The sequence below is a fragment of the Podarcis gaigeae genome, assembly GCF_964106915.1.
Source record: "Podarcis gaigeae genome assembly, chromosome: 4".
NCBI classification, from domain to species: domain Eukaryota; kingdom Metazoa; phylum Chordata; class Lepidosauria; order Squamata; family Lacertidae; genus Podarcis; species Podarcis gaigeae.
Genome location: NC_139677.1, coordinates 90,510,091 through 90,537,257, shown reverse-complemented (window position 1 = coordinate 90,537,257; position 27,167 = coordinate 90,510,091). Strand labels below are relative to the sequence as shown.

The window sequence follows — 27,167 nt, the reverse complement described above, 5'->3', positions numbered from 1 at the left end:
CAGAAATTATTGTGTCATTCAGGCTGGGACACATCAGTGCTCAGGAGAACATACCTGCATTGCATGGCTGTCCTGAAAATGTGAAATAATAATCTTTGCTCATGTGTAGAGTACACCACGCCAGATTAATCATAATAAACTTCTTGTGTCTCAGATGACAGAGAATTATCTCCCAGGTGTGGAGAAGGATCTGGATACAGACAGGCATAGAGTCCAAACTTTACATTTTAGAAATTTACTGAAAAATCACAAAAAAGCAAGCAAGAAATAATAGCAGGATTTTCCTCCGTTTCTCATTCAATAAATTTTGAACTTAAGTTAGGGGAGAGACTTGCTGGGAGCGGATCCACACATATTTTTTAAAAAATACTCTGGAGTCCAAGGGGTATGTTCTGGTGAGAGGGCCACATTTGATGTTGATGATTTCCATATCTGAAGCTGTCATCATGAACCAAACATCATCTGACATCCACTTCAAAATTCCAACCATTTGATGGAGGCCACTCAACACAGCTAGGGCCAAGTCACCAGAGGAAAAGTCACTGAGTTATGGGATGCTGTGCAACACACATGCATGCCTGAATTGGCTGTGTTGTGCTGTCACTCAGCACAGGTTACTCATTAATTGCACCGTAATTAATGCTTCATTCTTTCTTCCCCACTTGCTTTGATGAAGAATGCAATTAGTGCCAACATCCAAAGTGCCAAGATTGACCCAGCAACCAGTGAAATGAGCAAGGAAGTACTTAGTCTAGAGCTCGGTTCCAGAAGGAATCCAGAACTAGACATAAACCATTCACACTTTCTCTGCTGTCATGGGTCCTACCACAGCGCAAGATTCTCTGTGAACAAAAGAATCGTGTGTTTTTTTAAAAAAAAGCCCCAGCAGATGCTTGGCATATAGTACTTTCTTTATCTCATTCATTTACATCAAGGAGGGACGTGGGTGGCACTGTGGGTTAAACCACAGAGCCTAGGACTTGCCGATCAGAAGGTCGGCGGTTCGAATCTCCATGACGGGGTGAGCTCCCGTTGCTCGGTCCCAGCTCCTGCCAACCTAGCAGTTCGAAAGCACCTCAAAGTGCAAGTAGATAAATAGGTACCGCTTCGGTGGGAAGGTAAACAGCGTTTCCGTGCGCTGCTCTGGTTCGCCAGAAGCGGCTTAGTCATGCTGGCCACATGATCCGGAAGCTGTATGCCGGCTCCCTCGGCCAATAAAGCAAGATGAGCGCCGCAACCCCAGAGTTGGCCACGACTGGACCTAATGGTCAGGGGTCCCTTTACCTTTACCTTTCCCACCCTTCTGAGTTCATCAACCCCTTAATGAGCTGATAAATTTGTTGTTGACCCCAACCCAAATTCTTAGGAATGAAAAGCCAAGAAGTATCACTATCTAATCTACATTGATTAATCACCGATCATCATAAGCAGGAATCATAGTATAGAACAAATAAGCAAAGCAGTTGTATTGTGGAACCATCCTATTAAATACAGGTAGTTCTCATTGGCAGTAGAGGTGCACTCTGTACATGCCTATACTCTTTATTCATGATAAAACATTTTGGCACCTGAGGTGAACCACAGAATTGCACCTTCCTCTCACCAGGGAAGAAAGGGTGGGGAAAGATCTACGTCAGGAACGAGGGAGGGCTAAAAATATACATTAGGATCTGCTGCCTGAGGCAGTCACCTTACCAGACCTTATGGTTGGGCCGGGCCTGTTCCTGAGATACATAGTTCCTAATTCAATTATTCACACTATACATCATAAACATTTTCCCCATTTTGACCCCCCTTCAACCTCTAGGTCTTTCTTCACCCCTGCGCAGCTCTATTGACCACAGGGGGCCAAGCCTGACCACTTTGGGAAATGCTGAGTTAGAGCACTTGACCCCATTTTTCAGCCCAAAAGCCTCACGGTGAGGCTTACAAGCAATGAATTAAATTAGGGCGTGTTAAATTTATCAACTTTTGAATTCCGAACAGGCCGGGTGCTGAAAAGTTGTAATATGGTCTGGGAATTCAAAATATATTCTGGTTAAACTAATATACTGTGGTTTTGCTTTGTAAGTAAAATTGCACAGAAATCATTAAAATAATTGCCAGTTTTGCAGTTATGATGATGATGATGTAGCATTACCTGACATTTTCAGATGGTAAAATTACAATCCTTCGGTTTCCAAAAAGCAGTTTATGTGCTTCTTCATCAGATGTAGACTCAGCAAGCTAAATGTTGTCCGGTCACACAAATAATAGCAATTTGAATTCTTCTCCTGCAAGAACTTATAAACAATATAGTCTCTGCCTGCACACACACCTCACAAAAGGAAAAGCGGATCGGGAGGACTGCAAGGGGGTGGGGTGCAAAGTCAACTCTAGTTTACCCTTCACAGTTACAATTCCCTGCAACCCTTAACGAACTACAATGCCCAGAATTCTTTGAGGGTGAGAATGTGCTCTGATTGTGCCTTAACAGTATAGAAAGCAATCTCAAGCACAAGAAGCTTGTGTGAAGCAAGCTGGTGTAAGTTAAACCTGCCTAAAGTTATGCCAGATTCAGCAGCAAGGTGGCTGCGGTTGCTCTGCCCAAGTCTGGCTGATGGAAAACAAACCTTTAAAACAGTGTTCTTAGGTTGCCAGGCCATGTGAGCATGCTGAATGGTTTTAGGATCCAGCTTAAATCCCTGCTTTCTGGTTCTGCCCCTCTGAATGTTCCTTTTTGGGGGACATCCAACAGCCTTGGCTCAGCCAGGCTTCCTGAGCCCCAGGTGAACAAGCTACGCAGATGTGTTGTTGTTGTTGTTTAGTCATTTAGTCGTGTCCGACTCTTTGTGACCCCATGGACCAGAGCATGCCAGGCACACCTGTCTTCCACTGCCTCCCGCAGTTTGGTCAAACTCATGCTGGTAACCTCAAAAACACTGTCCAACCATCTCGTCCTCTGTCGTCCCCTTCTCCTTGTGCCCTCCATCTTTCCCAACATCAGGGTCTTTTCCAAGGAGTTTTCTCTTCTCATGAGTTCGCCAAAACATTGGAGCCTCAGCTTCAGGATCTGTCCTTCCAGTGAGCACTCAGGGCTGATTTCCTTAAGAATGGATAAGTTTGATCTTCTTGCAGTCCATGGGACTCTCAAGAGTCTCCTCCAGCACCAGAATTCAAAAGCATCAATTCTTCGGCAATCAGCCTTCTTTATGGTCCACCATAAAGATACGCTGATGTATCTTTAGCTTAACCAGGGTTCGGGATTCAACACCAGCTGAACCAGGGGTGAGTGGACTGAGCCAGAGACCCACCACATCCTAAGCAGCTCATCCCAGCACAATTTGCGATAGGATTTGCGCGCGCGCGCACACACACACACACACACCAATCCTGGGAACTGTAGTTTGTTAAGGGTGTTGGGAATTGTAGCTCCGGTGAGGGGGAAACTACAGTTCACATTTTCTGTGAGATGGGTGGGAGATGTGCTTTAAATGTATGATGCATACACAGCATTTTGAGGTTTATAATCCCAGCCCTAATACTGGGGGATGGCTTGCAGCCCAGTAATATATTGCATGCTTTGCAAGCAGAAGGTCCCACGTTCTAGCCACCTCCAGATTGAACTGGGAGAGATCCCTGTCTGAAACCTTGGAGAGGTGCTGTCTGTCAGTGTAGATCGACTTCCTATGCCGCACAAATAACCCAGAGATGCATTTTAAATAAAAAGGACACATTCTACTCATGTAAAAACACGCTGATTCCCAGACCGTCCCTGGGCCGGATTGAGGAGGCGATTGGGCTGCATCCGGCCCACGGGCCTTAGGTTGCCTACCCCTGGTGTAGACAATACAAAGCTTGATGGACTTAAACAGCTACCTCGGTTTAAGGCAGCTTCCTTAGTAGAATCCTTTTCCTCCGCCGCCCCAAGCAGCTGATTTCAGGTTTCATGCAAGAGCAGCAAACTGCTACTTATTTACTTTATTATAATTATTGTACTTTTATAACCTGGACAAGGGAAAAGGCTCCTGGCTGTGCTCCTGGCTGCACTCCCTCGGGTGCCAAAGCACCTTCTCCAGCCTTGGGCCACCTTGACTTTGATGAAGGAGCTGGGCATTTTGCGGCTCAGCCACTGCGCGCAAAACCCCGCGCGCTGCTGCTGCTGCGTAAAAACCCCTCCCTGTGACCCGCTGGCTGGAGAAGGGCGTCGCAAGCGCGCCATGATCGGCTTAGCCGGAGCCACTGACCCGCTGCAGCCTCGTCTCTCTTTCCCCCTAAGTGGGTGACAGGCAGGCCGGGCTGGCAGGGTGCTGCATGGGGGCGCGGGAAGGAGATTCTGGCCGAGCCACCCGAAAGGCGTGCTGCTGGGGATCCCCACTGCAATGCGGTCCTCTCTCCACCCATCCTATCTCTTCCTCTCCCTCCGCCTGACACCAGCCGTGGCCCGGAGCCAAAAAAAAAAAAGAGGAAGATAGCCTGGCGCTGATCTAGTGACGTAAGGGAGGCAATAACTCGGGCTATTTCTTCCTCCCCTCCCCTTCCTTCCTCCCTCTTCCCGATCTGCGGCCTGCACGCCTCTGAGCGCGTGCAGAGCGCCCATTTTCGCTTTTGCGGCGTGTGTCACCACGTGTTGGCGCTGCGCGCGGAGAGCCTTCTCGTGCCTGCCTGCGGTTTCGGGTTTCACTTCCCTCCTTTAAAGGCTGCGCCGCGCGCCCAGGCGCGCACACACACACGCACCCGCACCCGCGCGCCTCTGTCGCAGCAGCGTCTGGTCTCGCCCTTTCCCCCCCCGAAGAGCCAAGCGGATCGCATCCTCTCCTCGCCCGGGAGAAACTTCAGGCAATCCTCGTTGCTGCGCAGTGAAGATGCGGACCTCGCTGCCTCTGCTGGCGGCCGTGGCGCTGGCCTTGGCCGGCTGGGCGCAGGGCGAGGTGGTGGCCACGAAGGGAGGCGAAGAAGCCGCGGGCTTCGGAGACTGCGACGTCTTCTTCTACCAGCGGACGCCCCCCGAGGGGCTCCCGGGGCAGCCCGGGGATCAGCACGTGAAGATCTGCCAGAAATACAACCAAGAGCCGCGCTTCGCCACCCTCTACAGCACGCGGGACAGGATCCCCCTTTACGCGGCTTTTCTGTACACGGGAGGCGGCCAGAGCGGGGAAGAGAGATGGCTGGTGGAGCCGCAGGTGAGGAGGGAAGCGGCGGGTGGTATTACTGATGATGATGATTTCTTGTCAATATGTTGTGAATCGCCCAGTGATCTTTGGATGAAGGCCGATACACACACATTTTATTTATTATATATACACACACAATAACTGTCCTTCTCCAGCAGTTCCAAGGCTGGGTTACAAGCTAAAATTCATGTTTCAAAACAGTTAAAATAGATTATAGGAACATTGTAAGCTGGCAAGTTTTCTGTTTTTTTATTCTGCTATATTATGTTGTGAACTGCCCTGAGATCTACATGTATAGGGCAGTATACAAATTTAATAAATAGATTAAGTGGGGGAGGGGGAGGGGGAGTGGATTTTGCAAAGCACCAGGTCAGGGCAGCTTGCTGTGAAACGGTTTGCCGCCATCGTTGTTACTTAAGGAAAGCTATGGGCTTTGGAACTCACTGCCACTAGAGGAGATGGCTTTTTTTCTTCCTGGAAGAAAGGGATTCGGCATCAGAACAGAGCCTGGTACTTGGATGAGGCCAGTGGCCTGCCTGGTCCAGCTCCCCGGTCTTAACAGGTGACTGCAGGAAGTCTGTAAGCAGGAGCGGATGCTGCTGGACAGCCCTGCTGTTGGAAATGAGAGAGGATTGGCTGTTGCCTCCCTGCTTTGCTCTTTGCCACTGTGGGAAGGAGGACGCAGGAGGGGATCACCCTGCAGGGGTGCACTTAGGTCATTGGAGGTTAGGCATTTAATGGCCTTGGAGAGCTCCCCTCCTTTGCACTTCAGAAGGCAACAGCCATTACTTCAAAATGTGGTAAGCCAGCAAGCCAGCCTCCTCCCTTTTGATTATTCTGCTGGCTGAGACTCCAGACTTCTAGTGCGGCACCGTTGTGCTGGGTTTGTGTGTGGAAGACGTAGCTTCAGATGTGATCTCTGAGCCTTCTTTCGTATTCTAGGGCACCTTGGAGACCAGACAGGGAGCTATAACCAATCCTGGCTTTTTTTTTTTACCTGTGTTATCTTTCTGATGGAAGTGTTTGCTGCATTCTGGAGTGACGGCTCGTCTCTTCTCTCTCCCCCACCTGTCTACTCCGACTGTCAATTCCAGCAGCAGTAAGGTGCTTCTCCTCCCCTTGCGCATCGAGCACATATCCGAAAGCACATTACTTTGTGCTGCGAGATTCAGAGCACAATGATGTCAGGGGGAGGATTGTCACACGGGGTGGCGGCGGCTCCATGTGTCTTTTTCGTTGGCCCTCTCCGCATTTAGCACATATTCATGGCAATCCCATTTTAAACTCTCAAGAACCCTGCGAGTTTGGTAGGGTTGAGAGGCAGCGTCACCCAAAAGCCACCCATTGTGCATCGTGAACGGGGATTTAAACCCAGGGCTCCCAGTTCATCATTCATACTGGCACTCTCTTCCATCTTAAAGTGGACCCATGCTTCTGACAGCGATCCATCGTGCGACTTGCCAAGGATTGCACCCGTGTTACACCCATGTAGGGGCCTCTTGAATGTGCACTCAGGGATGCTGAGAGTTGCCAGGAGGGAGCCAGCCTATTCCTCTCACAGAGCTACAGTTCCCTGAGAAGAGGGATTGATTGTTAAACCGCTCTGGGGATCATAGCTCTGTCAGGGATATCTAGGCTGAGACTGGCAAAGCCATGCTTGGGCCAAGTGGATGAATGGGAAAGAGAAGCCTTGGGGTGTTATTTGAGATTCCCCAAGGAAGGGAAATTTAAAAAAAACACCCCGCTGCAAAAGCTTGGGAGCTACAGCTCCTACTTTACAGATGACAGTTTTCAGTTTGAAAGGCTGTTGGCTCCAATCCTGGCTTAAGGATAAAGAGCCCCAAGAAGGGAGAACAAGGCTGCAGAGAATCCTGGGAATTGGCCTACTAGGAGTTATAGCTCTGTGAGGAGTAAGCTACAGTTCTCAGAATTCTTTGCCAGGGGTGGTGGCATATGGACTTCGTATCTATGGGGTGTAGGCTGTCTAGAAAAGGCTGCAAAGTAGCCCGTCAGCCGTGAGCACCTAGAGAGCAGATTGAGCAGCTGCACACAGGTCAGTCTTCCTCACTGTGGACCAATGCCAATTTCTGTTTAATCTGAAGCAGTTGCTTCTAAATTTGCATCGGTTCATGTAAATTGGCAGATGCAAACTTGTGCCTTCTTTTTAATTATGATGTTGCATTTCCTCCCTTTGGGAAGTACAGTAGTACCTCAGGTTACATATGCTTCAGGTTATATACGCTTCAGGTTACAGACTCCACTAACCGAGAAATAGTGCTTCAGGTTAATAACTTTGCTTCAGGATGAGAACAGAAATCGTGCTCCGGCGGCGCAGCAGCAGCAGGAGGCCCCATTAGCTAAAGTGGTGCTTCAGGTTAAGAATAGTTTCAGGTTAAGTACGGACCTCCGGAACGAATTAAGTACTTAACCTGAGGTACCACTGTAGCTACCTCAGGAAGGAAATTAGAAAGTGTACTGATAGAGTCTCTTAGCAGGCAGGAGGAGCAGAACATTGGCTTCATCATACATACACACACACACACACACACACACACACACACACAACCAGATGTGGGGGATCTTTGGCCTTCCAGATGTTGTTGGACTACAACTCCCATCTGCCCCAAGCAGCAAGAGCAGTGGTCCAGAAGTCATAGTCCCATAACACACCTGGGTGAACACAGCTTCTTTCTCCCTGATATGTATAATTAACAAAACCCCAAGAAACCAGGTGAGGGTTGTTAGGGATGATCTCCACCTTCCCCTCACATCTGGCAGGGTTGCCAACATTTCTTTCCTCATCCAGCAAGACTCCTGCACCTGCAACACCTGTATGGCAGGCAACAAAGAACTATAGAAAAGTAGAGGCATTGTCACATGACTGCACACCTATGCTGGAGAGAAATAATAGTTCAGCTCAGTTTCCTCCTTTTGGGTCACGTCTACAGGCAGAAGAAACCTCAGCACTCTTAGCTAAACCAGAGGTGGGAGCCCCTCCAAGATGTTGTTAGACTACAACTCCCATCATCCCCAGCAGCCATCATGGCCATTAATTGGGATGGTGGGAGTTGTGGTCCAGTGACACCTGCAGTCATTCTTTGGGGGAAGCTATGGTTGCTTAAGGGGACGCTGGTGGCGCTGTGGTGTAAACCACTGAACCTTGGACTTGCTGATCAGAAGGTCAGCTGTTTAAATCCCCGCGACAGGGTGAGCTCCCATTGCTCGGTCCCAGCTCCTGCCAGCCTAGCAGTTTGAAAGCACATCAAAGTGCAAGTAGATAAATAGGTACCACCCCGGCGGAAATGTAAATGGCATTTCCGTGCGCTGCTCTGGTTTCACCAGAAGCGGCTTAGTCATGCTGGCCACATGACCTGGAAAAACCGTCTGCGGACAAACGTCGGCTCCCTTGGCCAGTAAAGCAAGATGAGCACCGCAACCCCAGAGTCGTTCACGACTGGACTTAACTGTCAGGGGTCCTTTACCTTTTTTATGGTTGCTTAAAGTGGTATAACACTGCTTTAAATGTATACAGTGGTACCTTCAGTTGCATACAGGATCCGTTCTGGAGCTCCGGTCAGATCCTGAGGCTTCCGTAACTGGAAGGACCTCTTCTGCGCATGCGCACGTGCACGGTAGAGCGCTGATGCGCGTGGGGCGAAACACTCCTGGGTTTGCCGCTTTCACAACCCGAAGGTTACATTACGTAAGCCGAGGTGCTACTGTACTGCGGATGGAGCCAAGTGCCCTAAAGTTCAAGTAGCTAATCTGCAGCAAGGGGCCCAGAGGTGACAGAGGCTGCAGAAGTTTGTGGCGCGAAAGTAGGCGGAACCACAGGCCAGCTGTGGCACAGAGCCAGCTGCCTCTCCAGAGCTGTGCTTGCTGCTGCTGCCTGTTCCCAGGCTCAGTGGAGGAGAGGTTAAAACCGCACAAGCCATTGAGATGGGTGGGGCTGTTCTTGCAGCGTGCACTGCAGCGACTTGGGCATGCTTGCTGAGAAGGCTGCACATGGGTAGTTGTCAAGACTTCCTGTGCTTTGAGAAAACCATTGGATGCAGGAAAACAGGAGGAAGGCTCATAGCTTAGTGGTAGAGAATCATGCTTTGCATGCAGGTTCAATCCCTGGAATCTCCAGATAGCAGCTTAGTGGCCGTTGCAAAACCTTGCAGGAGCGAATCCGCTAATTTTAACTCTATGTTGCATGAAAAACTGCTTTCTTTTGTCTCTCCTGAATCTTCCAACATTCATCTTCATGGCCCCGAGTTTTAGTGTTATGAAGGAGATCCACCGACTTTCTCCCCCATCCCCATCCATCATGCCTTCGCCACTTTACTTGGCTCCTCCCCCAAACTAAAAATACTGCAACCTTTCCTCCTTGGGGAGCTGCTCCAACCCCTTGACCATTTTGGTTGCCCTCTTCTGAACCTTTCCCAACATCCCTTTTGAGGACAAAATAGGGGTGTGCGCAGTTTGTCCTTCTGGGAAAGAGCGTCTGTCGTCGCTGGTTTTCTTGGAGGACCTCTGGCCATGACCTTGGTTCCCACAGGAAGGAGTCGGAGGCTGTCTCCCGAGGGAGTCAAGAATGGTGCCAACCTCTGCCCTGACCCCTGCGGTACACAAATAGTCTTCTCCAAACAGACAGAGGCTTGACTCCAAAAATGAATAGGGAAGGAAAAAGGCAAGAGGGGTGGGCGGTCGCCAGCTATTCTTTGCACACAAACGCATCCCATTGTCATGGCCCCCCTGCTCATCGGCAAGAGAGCCGTCTGCAGAGGCTTCAAGAGGGGCATTGTCTGAGGAGGCCATTAGCCTGTTTGGCAGCGATGCTTTTAGGCATGCGCCTTGCCAGCTGATGCTCTGCTAGGATCGCCCTTTCAGCACAGGGCACTTCCTTCTAGCCCCAAGGGGGGAGAAGGGCTTGTTACCACTTAGGAGCTGTAAAGGGAAGCATCAGCAACATTCAGAGACAGATACTGCTTTCCTCTTGGGACCTTGAGGAAGCAAACCCCCCGAGATACAAAACTGGCATGCCAGCCACAGAGCCTTTCTCCCCCACTGATGTCACTGTCAGCCTGGCTCTCTTAGGGTTGTCAGCTGTGGGCTAATTATCTCACCATAGGAGGGAAGACACTTTTTAGCTTGGAGCTGGTGCAGCAAAACTGGGCAGAGAGAAGTTTCTCCTCCCTAAAACTTGGGGGCATCCAGCAAAAACTGACTCTGTTGGAAGATTCGGGACAGGTGCGAGAAAATGCTGCTCCATACAGTGCGCCGTTCAACGGTGGAGTTTTCTCTCGCAGGAGGCAGCAATCGCCACAAAATTGGATGGCTTGGGGAGGGGGGAAAGGATTAGATCGGGGTTTCCCAAACTTGGGTCTGCAGATGGTCTTTTTGGACTACAACTCCCATCGTCCCTAGCTAGCAGGACTGTTGGTGAGGGATGATGGGCACTGTAGTCACCATACAGCTAGGGAAACCCTGGATTAGATAAATTAATGGAGAATTAGGCTATCAACAGTTACTATATGGCTGTGTTCCTTCTACACTGCCAGAGGTGGCATGTCTTTGAACACCAGTTGCTGGCAGTCCCAGGTGGGAAAGACTTTTGTTGCACCCAGGTTCTCTTTGTGGGATTCCCAGAGACATCAGGATGCTGGACTCGATGGGCTTTTGACCTGAACCAGCAGGGCTCTTCTCGTGTTCTTAAGAGGCAATCTCCACTTCCTCAGTCCTTCGGGGAGTGGTAGAGGAATGTGCAGAGAGCTTTCAGCCAGCTAGCCCAGGGGGGAAGGTGTGTCTGGCAAGGTTGCCAGAAAACAATACAGTATTTTGAAATAAGAAACGTTGGCTGTGGTGCAGGGCACAGCTGAAACCCAAGGTTGCAGGGAGGGTGTGTTTGCAGAAGAGATTGGTTGCTCTTTTCTTCAGTTCCTGAACTTGCATTCTTTTGCATTTTCTGCTTCAGGCTGGGAGAGAGCAGATTGCTGCAAGCCGCCTGTCAAACTGGATGGCAGTGGCCTGGTACACACACGCAACACCCGTCGCTTGATAACTGCAGTGTCAGATGGGTGGCTTGCATGTCTAAATGAGCTAAAAGCTGTGGACGGTGCTTTCGTACTCTCCCCTGAAAGCCGGTGCTTCTCAGTGGAGGCAAATCACACATTCAGCGGTCAGTGGAGCATTTGAGGGTAGGGTGGGAACTGGCTCCAAGCATGGAGCAATTAAGTGCAAGGAAACATAGGCACATCTGAAACAGGCCTGAGTGAGGATTTGCACTTGGGCATTCACATTCCAAGTTGAAAAGACTTCCCCACACTGAAAAGTGTCGCCAATCATTCGTGATGCTGTTGTTGTCATGGTGATGCGGCTAGGGATGGGCGAATGTGCCAATCTCACTTTATCATTTTAGTATTTAGTATTTTAAATTTTATACGTTTTAAGGTACGGTTGTAAAACTTTACTAGTAGTTTCCTCTTTTGCAAGCTGCTTTGAGGTTTTCTGCAACCAAGCCGTGTATACATTTTATGAAATAAATGGAAATTCAAAAATTGCAAAGCCATTTCCCCTAATATAACATTTTTTGGGGTATGTTTTCATGTGTTTATACGCACATTTTACCTTGGTGTGTACCTCTCATTGCTTACCTAGAGAACTGCACAGCAAATTTGGGGAAACGTGAAATTTGGAGGTCGGCTGTGCTTTCTTCTGCATTATTCTGCATTATTATCTTGTGCATTATTCTGAAAAGTGCAAATTTAGATATTTTAAACACAAAGTGCATCAGATCCCACCCCTAGCTGCCTGGTACTGGTCTGATCTGATCAGGGAGGATACGAAGGAGTGCCGTGGGATGTGTTCTGGACCCGTTCTACCTGAGGAACTGCATGACAATGCCGGGTGCAGAGGTAGCCCCAGAGCTGGGGCGAGTGACATGGTCAGGCCATCTGCTCTGTGAGATTGCAGAGGCTTTAATTGCCGGGGGGGATCCGCATCAGATTACAGGCAAGGGGGCAAAGCACATGCTCTACCCCAGCCCTTGTAATACCAAATAGCCATTTCTAAATACCAGCGAGAGTAATGGACATAAATTTTTAATAGCCGTGTGTTCAAGACAGAAAGGGCAGGAAGCTGCAGACAAAAGGGCAACATCTGCTAGCGCAACAGCAGTGGCACAAGATAAGATGTTCTTGCCTATGCTCCTGTTCGGCTACCCACATCCATGTGTACACACATTGTTGCTAAAGAATGTTTTTATCCAGGGTCGTGGGCAATAGCTTAGCTCTGTGTGTGTTATGTACAGTGGTACCTCGGGTTAAGAACTTAATTTGTTCCAGAGGTTTGTTCTTAACCTGAAACTGTTCTTAACCTGAGGTACCACTTTAGCTAATGGGGCCTCCTGCCGCCACCGCACGATTTCTGTTGTCATCCTGAGGTAAAGTTCTTAACCTGAGGTACTATTTCTGGGTTAGCGGAGTCTGTAACCTGAAGCGTCTGTAACATGAAGAGTCTGTAACCCGAGGTACTACTGTATTAGGCTGTTTCATAGAGGATAAGTCTAGAAACCACTGTGATAGCTAAGCCGAGCCTCCCTGCAGAGTGGCAGCTACCTGAGAATATCAGGTGCTAGGAACGAATTGAGAGGGAGTGGCGTTCACTACCTCATGCCTTCTTTGTGGCCTTCCTGGGTGCTTCTGCCTCCGTGTACAGAACCAGAAACAGAATGTGGAGCTGGAAGGAAATTTGGTCTGATCCAGGCTCATCTCATGTTCTTACCTTTCTTCCCCTATCACTGTAGTTTGTGCCAATACACGACTGGGCTGCTTTTCTTCTCTCTCAGGTTCTTTCAGCATTAGCAGGCATGGGTTCAGCAGGTAAAGTTTTCCCCTGTGTCAGGATGATGTGCTGGGGAAAAGGCTTAACGTGCGGAATGTCTGCCATGCATGCAGCTATTTAAGCTTCAGGAATTCAGCTTGGGTTGAGAGGGGTTAGTTCTGTGTTTTGTCAACTCCTCCCTCATCCCAGCCTCTTGAGTACATTGCCTCTTCCCTTTGGAATCCTAAATATTCCTCTACATATTCTAATAAAGGACATTGAATTTCCTCCTACTCTTCAGCACCTAACTTCCCATTCCCCTCTGACTGACCAGGAGATTCTCTTTTTCCAGCTGCTTAACCCATTTCACCCCCTCCAACCATCTCCGGTGAAGCAGCAGTGTCTCCAAATTATGATTTTGGTCAGTCTTCCCTAACCAGTTGTCCTCTAGGTGTCTAGGACTGCAACTCCCATCAGACCTGGCGTGTTGGCAGGGGCTGATGGGAATTGTAGTCTGAAAAACCAGGAGAGTGACAAGTTGGGGAAGGCTGATTTTGGTGACGTCGCTTCCCAAGTGTCCCAGTGGACAAAGCACGGGATTTGGAGAAAAGACTCTAGTTAAACCTCTGACTTCAGCGTTTGGCTGCAGATCAATAACCCTTTCTTTCCTCAGCTTCACATCTCTAAAGAGGGAATAACGCTTACCTGCATTTCTGGCTGAGTTGGGCAGGGGGGCTGAGATAAAGTTGGCAGCAATATACAGTATCAGTAGTAAATAGCAGTTGCTGTCCCATTTTCCTTGTTCCAAGTATTTAGTTACATGAAGAAAACTTTGGATCACTTATCCGAAACCTAATACATAGGCTGCAATTTGAGAATAATCCTAGGCTGTTGTTTGGCTGATGAAAGTGAATGGGTATAAAACTAGCAAACGGTGGACACAGGTACACAGCCCCTCCCCTCCCAATACAGTGGGAGAAAATGGTGGTACCCAAGGATTCCGTTTTGGCAGCAAGAATGTGTGTTTCTTTCTTAAGATACCGTATTTTTCGCCCCATAGGACACACTTTCCCCCCTCCAAAAATGAAGGGGAAATGCGTGTGCGTCCTATGGGGCGAATGCAGGCTTTCGCTGAAGCCTGGAGAGCAAGAGGGGTTGGTGCGCACCGACCCCTCTCGCTCTCCAGGCTTCAGGAAGCTATCCGCAAGCCTTGCAAGCTCGGTGGGAGTTCCCGCCGGGCTCCCAAGGCTTGTGGACAGCAGCCTGCCGCTCGAAGCACGGGGCGCGCTGAGGAGCTCGCCCTGGACTTCGGGCAGATATCCGCAATCCTGGGGACACCGGGCTCCCTAGGTTTGCGGATAGCAGCCTGTTCTGGGGGCTGGGGTCGGGGGAAGCTCGGGCTTCCCCCGCCCCAGCCCCGCACCTGGGGGAAAATAATTCCCCCCTTTATTTCCCCCCAAAAAACTAGGTGCGCCCTATGGGCCGGTGTGCCCTATGGGGCAAAAAATACGGTAATTTCTAGCCTATACTTCTGTTCCAATAGCAATATTCAGGGCCAAATGTAGCCCCACCCCCACCAGACCCCTATTTCCCTCACAGAGCTACAATTCCTAGAGTTCCCTGGGAAGGAGAGCTTGATTGTTAAACCGCTCTGGCTGTTGTAGCTCTGTGCGGGAAATAGGTATTTCCGGAAAACCTTTGGCACCCTTAACGAACTGCACTTCCCATGATCCTTTGAGGGAACCAGTGACTGCTTAAAGTGGTATGACGCTGCTTTAAATGTTTAGTACACATGGGGCCTAAATGGTAGTGTGGTCTTCCCAGGCCCCCCTCCCTCCAGTTTTGGCAAGTAGCCGCAGGCTGTGTCCGAAAGGCACATGAAGCCCCCTCTTTGCTGAAGTGAAGGAGGTCTGGATCTAGTCAGGGCCTGGATGAGTGCCCACTTGGGAACCACAGGGCTCATTGGTGGGAAAACCAAGTGTGATATAATTAGTAATTAGTAAAACAGAAAGGCTCATCCAACTCCAGTTTGGGCTAGTAGCCATGGCTGGCGGGGCTGTGCATGCTTTTGCATGGGTGGTGGTGGTGCTGAGAAGCATTCTCCCCTTGCAGCAAGCTGGTACCCATCATTATCAAGCTTAGTGCCGTTCTCTTTACAGGAGCTGGAGAAAGAGAGGAGGGATGTGGGTGAGGACCGGGTGGTTGCTAGGCAACCACAGCACAGCTAACCAGTTGTTAAGCAACTACAGCAATCGGGAGCCATCCTTCACGGCATAAACAGCTCCTGCTCCCTCATTAGGAAGAGAAGAAGGGAAGAACATCGTCCAGATGCTTCTGTAATTGCAGGCATCACAGCGCAGGGGGATGCTTCCGCCTGTTAAATATAAGAGGAGCTAACCTGATTAGCAGCAGACAGGGCTTGGTTTTTGAGCTAGGAATCAGCACTGGAGACAAGGAACAGCCATGCGCTCTCCTGGAATACGTAAAGCAGTAAGAGAGACTGGAGGAGTGGATGAAGCAGATAGAGAGATGGTTTTTCTCCCTAATACTAGAACTTGGGGACACCCAACGAAGTTGAGTATTGGGTGGTTCAGGAGGACAGGCAAAAGGAGGTACCTCTTTTGAGGAGCACGTAGTTAAACTACAGAATTTACTACAAGATGTCCCAGTGGCCACCAACAACCCCTCAGCCCCAGCCAGCATGGGCAATGGCCCGGGTGATGGAATTTGAAGTCGGAAACATCTGGAAGGTCAGAAGTTACCCCATCCCATCCTCATCCTAGAGACTCAACATCTCCCAGCCAGCCAGCCAGCCAAAGATCTGGAGTTCAGGACAAGGTGGGGAGACTATCGCTTGCAGGATGGCTTGAGCCCCAGTCCTTGTCTGCTTAGAAATTACACAGTAGCACCAGAAGGACTATGACAGCCTTGCAAATAAGCCCACAGACGTTACTAGCCGGCTTCTTCTTTTTACCAGCCAACTAAGAAGCTACTAGTTTGCATCTTTGGTTGTAACAGAAGGAAGTCCCCTCCTCCATAGTCCTCATGAGAATTTGGGCTACTTGCAGGGTAGTTAAAAAAGGAAAATTGGCTTCTACCAACCAAACTGGTGGGATGGGTAGAATGATTTGTCTCTCCTCTGCCAGCCTGTTTGGCTTCCATGGTGGCCACAGAGGAAAGGGCTCTTCTACCTTCAAGGCTTGCATGGAAGCCAGGTGGAGCAGTAAATAAGAGAGAGGGTGAGAGATGGAACCATACTTCCTCCACCAAACCACTCACTCACCTGTATGGAATTCCTGATTGCCCCTGGGTACCAGGTGAGCTATGAAGTACAAGGGTAGATGATGCACATTCCAGGAATGGCTCTAAGGATGGAGGCTGATTGGCCATGATTCACATTGACTCCCTGACATTCCATTCATTTGTATGCGTAATTGAGTTGTTCCAAAAGCTGGTTCTGATGCAATGTCTGCATCACACACACATCAAGCTGTTTACAGTGTCATTTGGAAAAGGTCATTCCTAGCGGTCACTCTGCTACTAGAGACCTCTGGAACAGGCACATTCCTTTAGGTGACTCAGGAGAAATGCGTCCTCAACCTATGTAATAATCTGAACCTGGCAAAAAGCTGTGTTAATGTAAGAGGCGTGTCCACCTGTTCAAAATTCTACATTGCTTGTGGCAAAGGCACTGATTGGCCAAGTTGGCATGGAATGCTGCTTACGGATATTCCAACTATTCAATGAAATGAGGTTGTTAGGATGTTTGTAGATCAGCTTCTGTAAGGGAAGGGAGAACTGCCAGTTTGGCTGGAATTGTAATAACTTTGTTATTGTAATAACCTTGCAAGAGGTGTGGTTTTCCAAAACAATCTAGGAATAGAGATGCAAAGGACCAGGAAGACCTGAAGGAAAAGTGAGGAATAGGTCTCATATTAAAAGGTAGCAGCGTTACTGGGGATACTGTTGACTGTATCAACGTAGAGGTTTTATTAATAAATGTTGTGTACAACAGTAAGTGTATCTCTGTAATTTGGAGACAGCAGTAATTACCAGTGTGTCTTTTAAATATGATGGGTTGTATCTAATGCTAGTCCTATTCAGTAAACCCACTGTAGTAAACATACATTAATTTCAATGGGTCTACTCTGAGTAGCAATTAGTTGAATGCAATCCAGGGCATGGACGTAGCCAGGATTTATGTTGAGGGAGCCAGGATTTATGTTAGGGGAGCAGAACTGAGCTATCTGTGACACGTTTGTCAGCTAAGTATTTTTATTTATTTACTTGATGTAACCATTAAGTTACATTGCATGAATTGCAAATTTTTCAATGTCAGGTTTTGACGTTAATACTTTTTTTTTACAAATTTAAAATTCAAGACTTCAGAAATACCACAAACACTGAACTCCACCTGAATCCCTGTCTATGGTTTTGTGTTCAATTAGAGAAATGGCTGGCAAGTTTTAAATCACAAACTTTCCTTGTTCTTGTTTAAAGGCTTGAGACAAAATGTAATTTTTGAAATTAGACAAGTCTTAAGATTTCTAGAATCTGGATTGTCCAGGAAATTGCACACAGGGCCCGAGAAATTTAATGAGTGACCTTTTTTTCTAAAATCCAATTATTTCTCTTGTTCACATTTCAGATTGATGATCACGAAAATGGCCTGGAAGGAATGATGCCGGAAGTTGAGGTCACAGGTTCAGTGGACAACTTGGGGTCCAAGCAGGCCCTCACAGCAGACTATGTGGACTCTGGCTACGAGAGGGGGCAACTAAACCCTAGTTCTCTTCATAATGGCGACCACGAGATAGCCACCTACACACTGACCAATGCGGTGCCATTGACGCCACCTCTCCATGAGATATGGCACTGGGAGATTGAGAGCCTGGTAGGCCAAGCCTTGGCTCCACACTGTGACAATGGGAAGGGTCTCTATCTTGTTTCTGGAGCAATTCCTTCCACCCTCAAAGTGAAGGACAAAGTTTCTGTCCCCGAGTCTCTCTGGCTGGCTGCCTGCTGCGATGATGGTTCCAAGACCTGGTCTTTGGGATTTATTAAGCAGGCAACTGCTGAGAATCGCCTAGAAGACCTCACTGTGGAAGCCCTTGAGAAGAAGCTCCACGCAGGAGCTCAACTGTTTAAGAACCACTGTGGCCAAGACAGACACGACCCCAAGAAACTGGAAGAGGTCCACCATGCCGTGAAACACATCCGAGCTAAGGAACCGGTGCCACAAGCGAAGAAGTCCACCACAGGCCAGCACACCGGCACACAGCCAAAGGAGGAGAGTGGCTTTCTGAAGAAGTTGTTTTATTTCATCGTTACCCCTATCTTCAAACTGCTGAAATTGGTTGTCTACCTGGTTGGCCAGATTGTGAAATACACCTTCTCTCTCCTGTGGCGCCTCATCCAGACGATCGTCGGAGGGGTGTTCACCTTCATCAAAGGAATTGCCACAGCGCTGCTGAATGTCTTTGTTGATGTGGCTCGCGTTGGCGTCAACATCCTGAACGGAATTGCCCAAAACATCTACAGCGTCCTGATGGTTACCTACAAGATTCTCAGCATCCCTGTGAATGTGATATTAGACATCGTGTCCTTCCCTTTCTACACCCTGGGTGCCATCCCTACAGTCCTCCGAGATATCGCCTCAGGTATTGGTGGATTATTCTTACTGGCAATTGATGCCACGACAAGCATTGTGAAGGGCCTAAATTACATCGTTTCGCATTTAGCCAAAAGGTTCCTTCCTAAGATTTACGATGCCTGAAAAGCGGTGTGAGAAATCGAATGGCTATGAAGAACTCTGGGGAAAGAAACCCAAAGCAATACTTTCCGATATGTTGCTAATCTCCTGCTGTTCCTATAAAGTATTTATTTGTGATGACATTAACAGTAATGAACCGATGTTCTGGTAACATGGGTGAGCTTCATGCCCCCTTCCCCTCCCGAAGGGGCATTTTATGGCAAAATTAAATGTTCACTTATTGTAAAATGTTGCACTTTGGGTGGCTGGTTGACCTTTCTGTCTCATGTCAAGTCTTTTGAGAACCAGGAAAAGTTCTGAACAGGAGAGAAACCTTCATCCTCTCTACTAGAATATATGAAAATGGTGGATACAGAATCCTCTGCAGTGACTGAACCTGCCAAAATACTTCTCTTTGTAGTAAGTTTGCAGCATAAGCAGAGAACCTTACTGGGGGGGGGGAGGGTTTTTAGAGATTTTGAAGAAATCATTTTCCCAAGTCAAGAATTATCCATGGAGAGGAAAGTCGCTTTCCAAATTTCCCTTTTTGGTTTAGGCTTTAACTCAGTGATAAGAGAGCATCCTTGGCATGTGGAGGGTCCCACATTCAATCTTTGACATCTCCAGTTAAAATAGAGAACTGGGCTGGAAAAGACCCCTATCTGAGACCCCAGTTGAACGTCTGTCAAGCAAAGGATACAGCATTCGGCTGGCCAGTGCTCTGACTCATTGTAAGAATTATTTTTGCACTTTTTTGCACTACTTCCTCCTTCCCCCCACTCATCTGGCAAATAATAATAATAATAATAATATACCCCGCCCATCTGGCTGGGTTTCCCCAGCCACTCTAGGCGGCTTCCAACAAAATATTAAAAATGCAATAAAACGTCAAACATTAAAAACTTCCCTAAACAGGGATACATACCTTCAGATGTCTTCTAAAAGTGAGATAGTTGTTTATTTCCTTGACATCTGATGGGAGGGCGTTCCACAGGGTGGGCGCCACCACCGAGAAGGCCCTCTGCCTGGTTCCCTGTAACTTCGCTTCTTGCAGTGAGGGAACCGCCAGAAGGCCCTCAGTGTTGGACCTCAGTGTCTGGGCTGAACGATGGGGGTGGAGATGCTCCTTCAGGTATACAGGACGGAGGCAGTTTAGGGCTTTGAAGGTCAGCACCAACACTTTGAATTGTGCTCGGAAACGTACTGGGAGCCAATGTAGGTCTTTCAGGACCGGTGTTATATGGTCTTGGTGGCCACTCTCAGTCACCAGTCTAGCTGCTGCATTCTAGATTAGTTGCAGTTTCTGGGTCACCTTCAAAGGTAGCCCCACGTAGAGCACATGGCAGTAGTCCAAGCAGGAGATAACTAGAGCATGCACCACTCTGACAAGAAAGTCTGCAAGCAGGTAGGATCTCAGCCTGTGTACCAGATGGAGCTGGTAGATAGCTGCCCTGGACACAGAATTGACCCCTGCGCCTCCATGGACAGCTGTGAGTCCAAAATGACTCACATAGAGCATTTCAGCTGGCAGGTCATCCACTGCTGTCCTTTGAAGGTAGAAGAATGAGTTCCTACAGGGAGGAATTCAATCTAGCGCTGATGGAGCAATCTCCCCTCCTCTCCCCTTGTGTGCTGTTCTGGGGGTCTTCCAACCCCCTCAAGCCAATTTCAGGGGGCACGGGGGGGAGGAGAGAAAGGGGGCAAGCCTTGTTGCACTAGTGGAAGCCCTTGTGTGAGGTTCTGCTAGTGTCGTTGGTTAGTTGAACCTGGTCAATACTGGTATAGAATATCTGTTTAAGAAACGGAGTAATGGACTGGGAAGTTGCCAGTTGAATTTCATCTCTGCGATGAACTAAACTAGGCAACCTCAAGCCCCTCCATCCACAATATGGAAAATACTTAGGTTGACAGGAAGGTGTGTAAGGTAAAGGCATAATGTAATCTTGAAGCACTATGCATACATTCACACGATCCATTTAAGGCACTACAATACCTCTTGAAACAGTAATGGGTTGCCTCAAAGGATTCTGGGAGCATTTTGTTAAAGGTGCCAAGAATTGTTTAGCCTTCCTTCCTCCCTGAGCTACAATTATCTATCTCTCTTCGTGGAAAACTGGGAATTGTAGCTCTGGGAGGGGAACTACGGGTCTCCTAAGAACTTTCAGCACGTTTAACTCCTCCTTCCAGAATTTTCTGAGGCAAGCCACAACTGTTTAAATGGTGTGAATGTGGCCGTAGTGCAGTATCTATTCTATGCTCTGTTCTTTTCAGAGTGTTTGAGGCCTACTGGCTTTTGCTTTTAAGGCAGGTCTGGGTTTCAAACCTGTGCTTAGATTAACTTCTGAATTGGATTGTTGTAACACAATGGACATGGCTCTGCCCTAGAAGACAGTTTAGGCCGTTTTAGTGAAAAACGAGGCAGCTAGACTTCGTATCTGTGGCTAGATGTAAGGAGCACCTCACCAGTTTTTTTGTTTTCCTTTTAAGAACTAGCCATGAGGCTCCTGGTCGATTTTAATCTTTAAAAAGCCTTTAAAAGGCTTGAGACAAGTTTAACTTAAGGACCACTTCCCCCTCTATGAAGCTGCTCAGCTAGGGAATGCTTTCCCCATGGCGACTGGCAGGGCACCAACCCATATATCTTCCGTGTTCCTGGAGAGGATATTTCTATTTGCCCAGCCTTTTGAAGTTACCGAGTTTTAATCTGGTTCTCTGCTTTGATCTCTGCTGCTGTTTTACATTGGATTTTTGGTTTCATGTATTTATTGCTAACCTTTATTTCCGATTTTGTTTGCCACTCTCAAGACGTTTCACATGGGAGAGTGGTATAGAAACACCACCTAAGTGAATAAATAGTATTTTCACTACCTCTATAGAGTGAGGCTTCTCACAGCAATCTTTATTATTTAATTTATCCCTTGCCACATACTATGGTGTCAGCAGAAGAAAGGTAGCAGTTCTGTGCTTAAGAACCCTCTGCCCACGCATAGCCCAAAAGCAGCTTCCATCACCCATGCCCATTGGCCACACTGGCTGGGCAGCTGGGAGCTGGAGTTCAACTGGAAAGCCAGTTTCCCCATCTCAGTCTTAAAAGGTGGCATGCCTGACAACCACCAATAGGATCCATCTTTCCCTAATTTGTCCACAAAAAGAGCCACCAGGGAAACTTCTTCTAGTTTGCAAAATAAGTGGACCCAATTTGGGACCAGGGAGTGGAAGAGAAAATGCTATGATGAGTGCTCTTATGAATGGTCAGATTCTGCATCAGGTCATGCCTCCATGTTTAAGCTGCTAAGTCACAGACAAATTTATCTGGTACAGTACAAGCAACACCAGGAAGAAGTGTATTTGCAGCATTTAGTGCCCCCCTGTGTTCAGATCAGGTTAAACAGGCAACTATCTCCTTTTAACTGGCTGGTTTGAGTCCTTGGTTTGGAGCAACTGTGGTTCCTGGGAATAATGGGCACGATCCAGCTGAAGTTAAGGATTTTTAATCACACCCCATGGATTAAAATGTGGAATCCCTCTTTTTGAAAGGTGTAGGCATGGCAAAACGCATCAAGTTAGCTGTGTATTTTGGTTTTTTTTGTAAGTGTGTAACAGCAAGAAGTTGAAACATTAGGAAGATAGTTCTGGAAAGCTAATTACATTCTAATTAAGCTGTGTGGAGATAAGTTTCAGGGCAAAAGAAGTACTTCTACACACCAGGTGCATGGGATTTACACAAGCTCATTACCACAATACGTGATGGTGGCCAGAATCTTTTAAAAGAAAGATAAGACCCATGGAAGATGTGCCTTATTAATGGCTATTAGTCACGACAAGCCGCACAAAACCTCCATGATTAGAGGCAGTTTACCTTTAATTCACAAATGGGGGGGGGGCAAAAAGGGTAGATGGCTCTCTTGCACCACACCTTGCCTTTGAGCCTCTCATGTCACACAACTGGCTTCCGGCTTGGAGAGGGGAAAGCTGGGTTTTAATACTGAATTTTTATGTGTGAAATCAGGCACACTCCAGTTTTCCTCCTAAGGCCAGAACCTGTGAACATCTAATGAAGCTGAATGTTGGAAAATTCAGGACAAAAGAAAGTAGTACTTTGCACCGTGCATAATAAAACCTATGGAATTTGCTCCGGGTCAGAGGTAGTGATGATGGCCCCCAATTTGGATGGCTTTAAAAGAGAACTGGACAACTTCATGGGGTTATCCCCCCAAGACTAGCAGTAGCTACGAGTCATGATGGCTATGTTCTACTTCCACTTTTGCATGCCTCTGATAAACCATTAATGGGAGCAATTCTTTTGCCATCATGGCCTGCTTGCGGGCTTCCTATCTGGTTGACCACTTCGAGAATAGGATGGTGTGTTAGATGGGCATTTGGGCTGATCCTGCGAGGCTTTTCTCGTGTTCTCATGACTATATGGACCTTTGTTTTGATCCAGCGCGACGGTTCTCAAATCCATATATAAAATTAATTTCAAAAGCACCTTCCAAGAGAGCCACTGAACTGAAGAAAGAAAGACACGCCACATTACAGGGGTGGGGTTTCTCGCCAGTTTTTATTGAACCAATAAAATTCCTACCGATAACAATGAAAGAAATTTCAGCAAGTATAAATGCTATACAGTTTTTAAACAAACCCCATTGTTCCGTACCTATAAATAGAATTTTTCAAAACCTCATAAAAAGTGCAGATTTTATGAATTGCTGTTAACAGGTTAATAATATGCACACACAAATTCCTTTATTGAAAAATATGGTGTGTTTTTTTTCTTTTTGTCTCAGCTCGCTAAAAAGTTCCTTCCGCATCTGTTCAGATACAATTCAAGTTGCGTTAACTAAAAGCTTAACAGAAAGAAAAAGAGTCACACAAACAGATCCAGTTGGATAGGCTTGTCCAATAACCACTGATGTCAGAAAAATGCTAGCTGAACTCTTGGTTCTGTCCGCAAGAAGTCCTAAAATCGACACAACTGCAGCAAGAGACACACGCACAGTGCAACTCTATACCTGTCTACTCATAGCTAAGCCCCCAGTGAGCTCAGTGGGGATTACTCCCATGTTGTGTATGGGTTTGCACCCCGAGGGTGTGGTGCTTTTAGGGTGGGCAAGATCTAGGGTTCACCCAAGTGCTCCAGCTGTTCCTGGAGTTAAATATTTCTGGGGTGTAGGAAATGCTTTGTTGCTCCAGAGGAGCTTTATCCTGCACTTGTCCTGAGATAACAAGAGTTCTCCTAGACATATATGTTGTAGTAAAGATACGCTGTTAGCCTCTTCTCAACCCACCACCCTTCAGGGCCATTCAATTCCTTGTCGCCAAGATGGCCCAGCCCAGCCACAGGCAACCAATAGCCAATTGGCGAGGCAACCGTCAGCTGAATGAGTTGCATACACTCTTAAGGAAAGAGTGTATTTGTTTTAGTCAGCTTCTCTGCACAAGGAAAGCTCTCACACACATGTCGGGTCCATTGCTGCCACCCTTGGAGTTTCTGACCTACTCCTTTTCCCTCCCAGGATAGCTTTTGGCTAACTGCATCCCTTGATGGCAAGGGAAATGGGCCTGTCACCTTCTTATGGAGCTCAGCCTTAGTTAAGACTGCCTCGTTGGCCCGTCTAGTTTCAGACCTCTATGGTGGTTCTTCCTGGGTGATCATGGGAGGCCATCGCCTCCATTCACAAAGACTTTTGCATTTCCCCGTAACACATCCATTCAAGAGCTAGCACTGTACTCAGTTTCGAAACAACCTTTCCCCTCGTGTGGTGCAAAATGAGCTCATTTCCCCAGGTATTGGGGTGTGTGTGTGTGTGGTGGTGTCACTATTTGAAACTTACAAAGAACGTGATCTTGCCTCTACAGCAAGGTCTGTTCAGCATGGACAGTCCTAAGTGGCTATGGATTTTACCGAGTCAGTTACTTTACAAAAGGGAAAAGAAATAAACCGAAAAAGCTTAAGCCTATATAAAACACATCACCTTTCTCTCCCCACTCCCGCAGTACACACGTACAAAATGCATACACGTGGACGTTAAAAAAAAAAAAAGCTGTGCGAATCCTAAATTTGCATCATCGATAAGCTTATTCTACGTACAGCCATAATGTAGAACGAACAAACTGAAAATGGGCAACCTTGGAGGACTGGATCATCCAACTCGGGTTAGCCCTACATTTCACAAACTTTTTTTTTTTATTAAAAAAAAAGAAGAAGTTACAGTAACAAAGTCAAGGACCACAAAGGCCTATCACAGCTTCTAGAAAGACACTACGTTTAAAAGGAGGGTGGGGGTGTAAAAACAAAAGAAGCCAAAAGAATTAAAGCAACATCAATACTGATTATTTTGCAGAGACCAGGTAAGACGTTCACAGCATGCTACATATAGGACTTCAAACTAAGAAAAGAAAAAAAGGTCAATTTGCTTGGCTACCCTGCATTTGTTCAGGTACCATTTTGGTTTTTACCCTAGAGAACCCCATGCATGGACTAAAGCATTATGTAAACCAGGGGGTGGCCAGCTTATGGGTCACCATAGTCTGCAGGCATTCACTGGGAGCCAGAGCACTCAGTACCACTGCCACCCCGGGGATGACCAAGCTGAACAAAATATTTAAAAATGGCTCATGTGTGCCGAGATGGTCATTCTGGCTGCAGATGGAATGTGCAAGCAACAAGTAGGTGGACATTCAATTGCTTTGCTGCCGTCTAAGCGAAACTACGGAGAAACATCTGACCCCCAAGTTGATCAGAATGTATTTGATAGGGCTACTAAGAGAGAGGGGGCAGAAAAAGGTGCTTTGGGGGCTGGATCCTACCCTTGTATGGTTGGCTGGTCAGCCCATAGCTTTGGTATCTCAGCCTACTGTACGCTCGGTTAAATTGAGTACCTCTTTAAACAGGGAGCTCCTTTCTACTGTGAGCTCAGAAGCGAGAATTAAGGGGAAAGGAGGGGAGAGGGCTGGCATTTCAGACAAAATAGTGTGGCGCAGAATACTGATACAGCTGAGGTTTTTACTGCCTCTGCAAGTTTTATTCATTTATTTCCCAAACTCCACAATAATTTAAAAGGCAAGGGCTCCTGGATGTTGCCTTGGGGCATGGGAGGCTGCTGAACTGTTGAAGCTAAGCAGATGTGGAGCTGGTCATTCCTTTGGATTGGTTCTCAATCTGTGGGTCCCCAGATGTTGTTGGACTACAACTCCCATCATCCCTGAGCTCCAGTCTTGCTAGCTAGGGATGATGGGAGTTGTAGTTCAACAACATCTGGGGACCCACAGGTTGAAGATCCCCATTTGTGACCAAATTTATACAGAGGGTCGTTATTTAAGAAAATGAAGGCCTCAGTCCGGAAAAATGTTTATTTCAGGGAAGCCAGAGGAGAGGCATTTCAAGACGGTTGTTATTTTCAGGTGGGATTCAATCACAGGCTGGCAAATTCATGAAGTTTATTGAGAGCTCTTGTCCAACAAACCTGCTTCCCAAAAGGATCAATTTTTTTTTTGCAGTAACTGAAGCGGCAGGGAAATGCACTGCTAAGCATGGAATAACACCTGCTGTGACACAATAGTCATCTAATCTCCCTGCAGACATATCAGAATGAAGGCTCAACAAACAGCACACATCATCTCTCTGCAGACAAATCTGGATGAGCGCTCAACAAACAGGCTGCCTGGAAGCGCCTTAAGGGTTGTGGAGCTTGTGCCTAAAACAAGCATACAAAAAACCCCACATCCACATGTGGCTTTCCTTGCTTTGTAACAAACATCTGTGGCAGGAGTCTGGCACCCTCTTCATTTAGTCCTGCCACTCCAATTACAGAGGAAAATGTACACTCCACAGAGGTGGGAAATCCTTACAGTTGTGCAAGCACCTCACATGCCAATTCTGATTATTCCTGTCTCATAAGATGTGCACCTTTTGACCATGCTCCACCTTTTGAAGCATAGACCTGACAGCATACAAATCTAGAAGAGGTTTGTGGGGGAAATGTGAAACTTTTTAAATTTATTTGGCGCTGTAGAAAGCAGAGCCCAAAATACCACAGATCCAACTTCCCAACTCAAACAACAGCATTCTGACAGAAATCTCCATTAAAAATTTCTCTTCGTATGATGGGACTCTGTGCTCCTTTGTGCAGGCCCAATTTTCTGTTTTATTTGTGCAAAGAACCCTTTGCTTACTAACAAAGGAAGCACTCTTTTAAAATGTCAGGAATTTTGAAAAAGGGATATCAAAAAACCAAATGGTTCTTTTGAGGGAGCCGGGGGCAAGAAGGTTCAAAGCCAGTTGGAATTTCACCCTCTTAACTAAGATGGGCCAGTTCTGGAAGGGCAGATTAAGCAAGGAAATTTCCAATAGTATGCTACCCAAGGCAATCTTAATCGACTGTGTGTGATCGCCAAAGAAGACGACGATGCAAGGTACCATACTCGTTTGAAAAATCTGGCCAGGAGGTTTGTAC

At 47.4% G+C, this 27,167-nt stretch overlaps 2 protein-coding genes across 2 annotated transcripts in view; one reads left to right on the top strand and one right to left on the bottom strand.

The window, feature by feature from the left end:
• Nucleotides 1-4,180: 4,180 nt before the first annotated feature.
• ENDOD1 (endonuclease domain containing 1) lies at nt 4,181-21,578 on the top strand. Its single transcript, XM_083736929.1, has 2 exons — nt 4,181-5,162; nt 17,608-21,578. The coding sequence occupies exons 1-2, from the start codon at nt 4,845-4,847 to the stop codon at nt 18,733-18,735; spliced, it is 1,446 nt and encodes a 481-aa protein (XP_083593055.1). The 5' UTR covers nt 4,181-4,844; the 3' UTR covers nt 18,736-21,578.
• Nucleotides 21,579-23,253: 1,675 nt separating this feature from the next.
• Nucleotides 23,254-27,167, bottom strand: part of SESN3 (sestrin 3) — a 65,805-nt gene continuing 61,891 nt past the window's right edge. The window contains exon 11 of the transcript XR_014563613.1: nt 23,254-25,873. The gene's annotated coding sequence lies outside the window, so the exon portion shown is untranslated. The remainder of the gene's footprint in view (nt 25,874-27,167) is intronic.

Excerpts from the sequence above, each read along its gene's own strand:
- ENDOD1 (XM_083736929.1), top strand. The coding sequence starts at position 4,845 with ATGCGGACCTCGCTGCCTCTGCTGGCGGCCGTGGCGCTGGCCTTGGCC. Across the intron at positions 5,163-17,607 it reads GATGGCTGGTGGAGCCGCAG|ATTGATGATCACGAAAATGG; the intron begins GTGAGGAGGGAA and ends TTCACATTTCAG.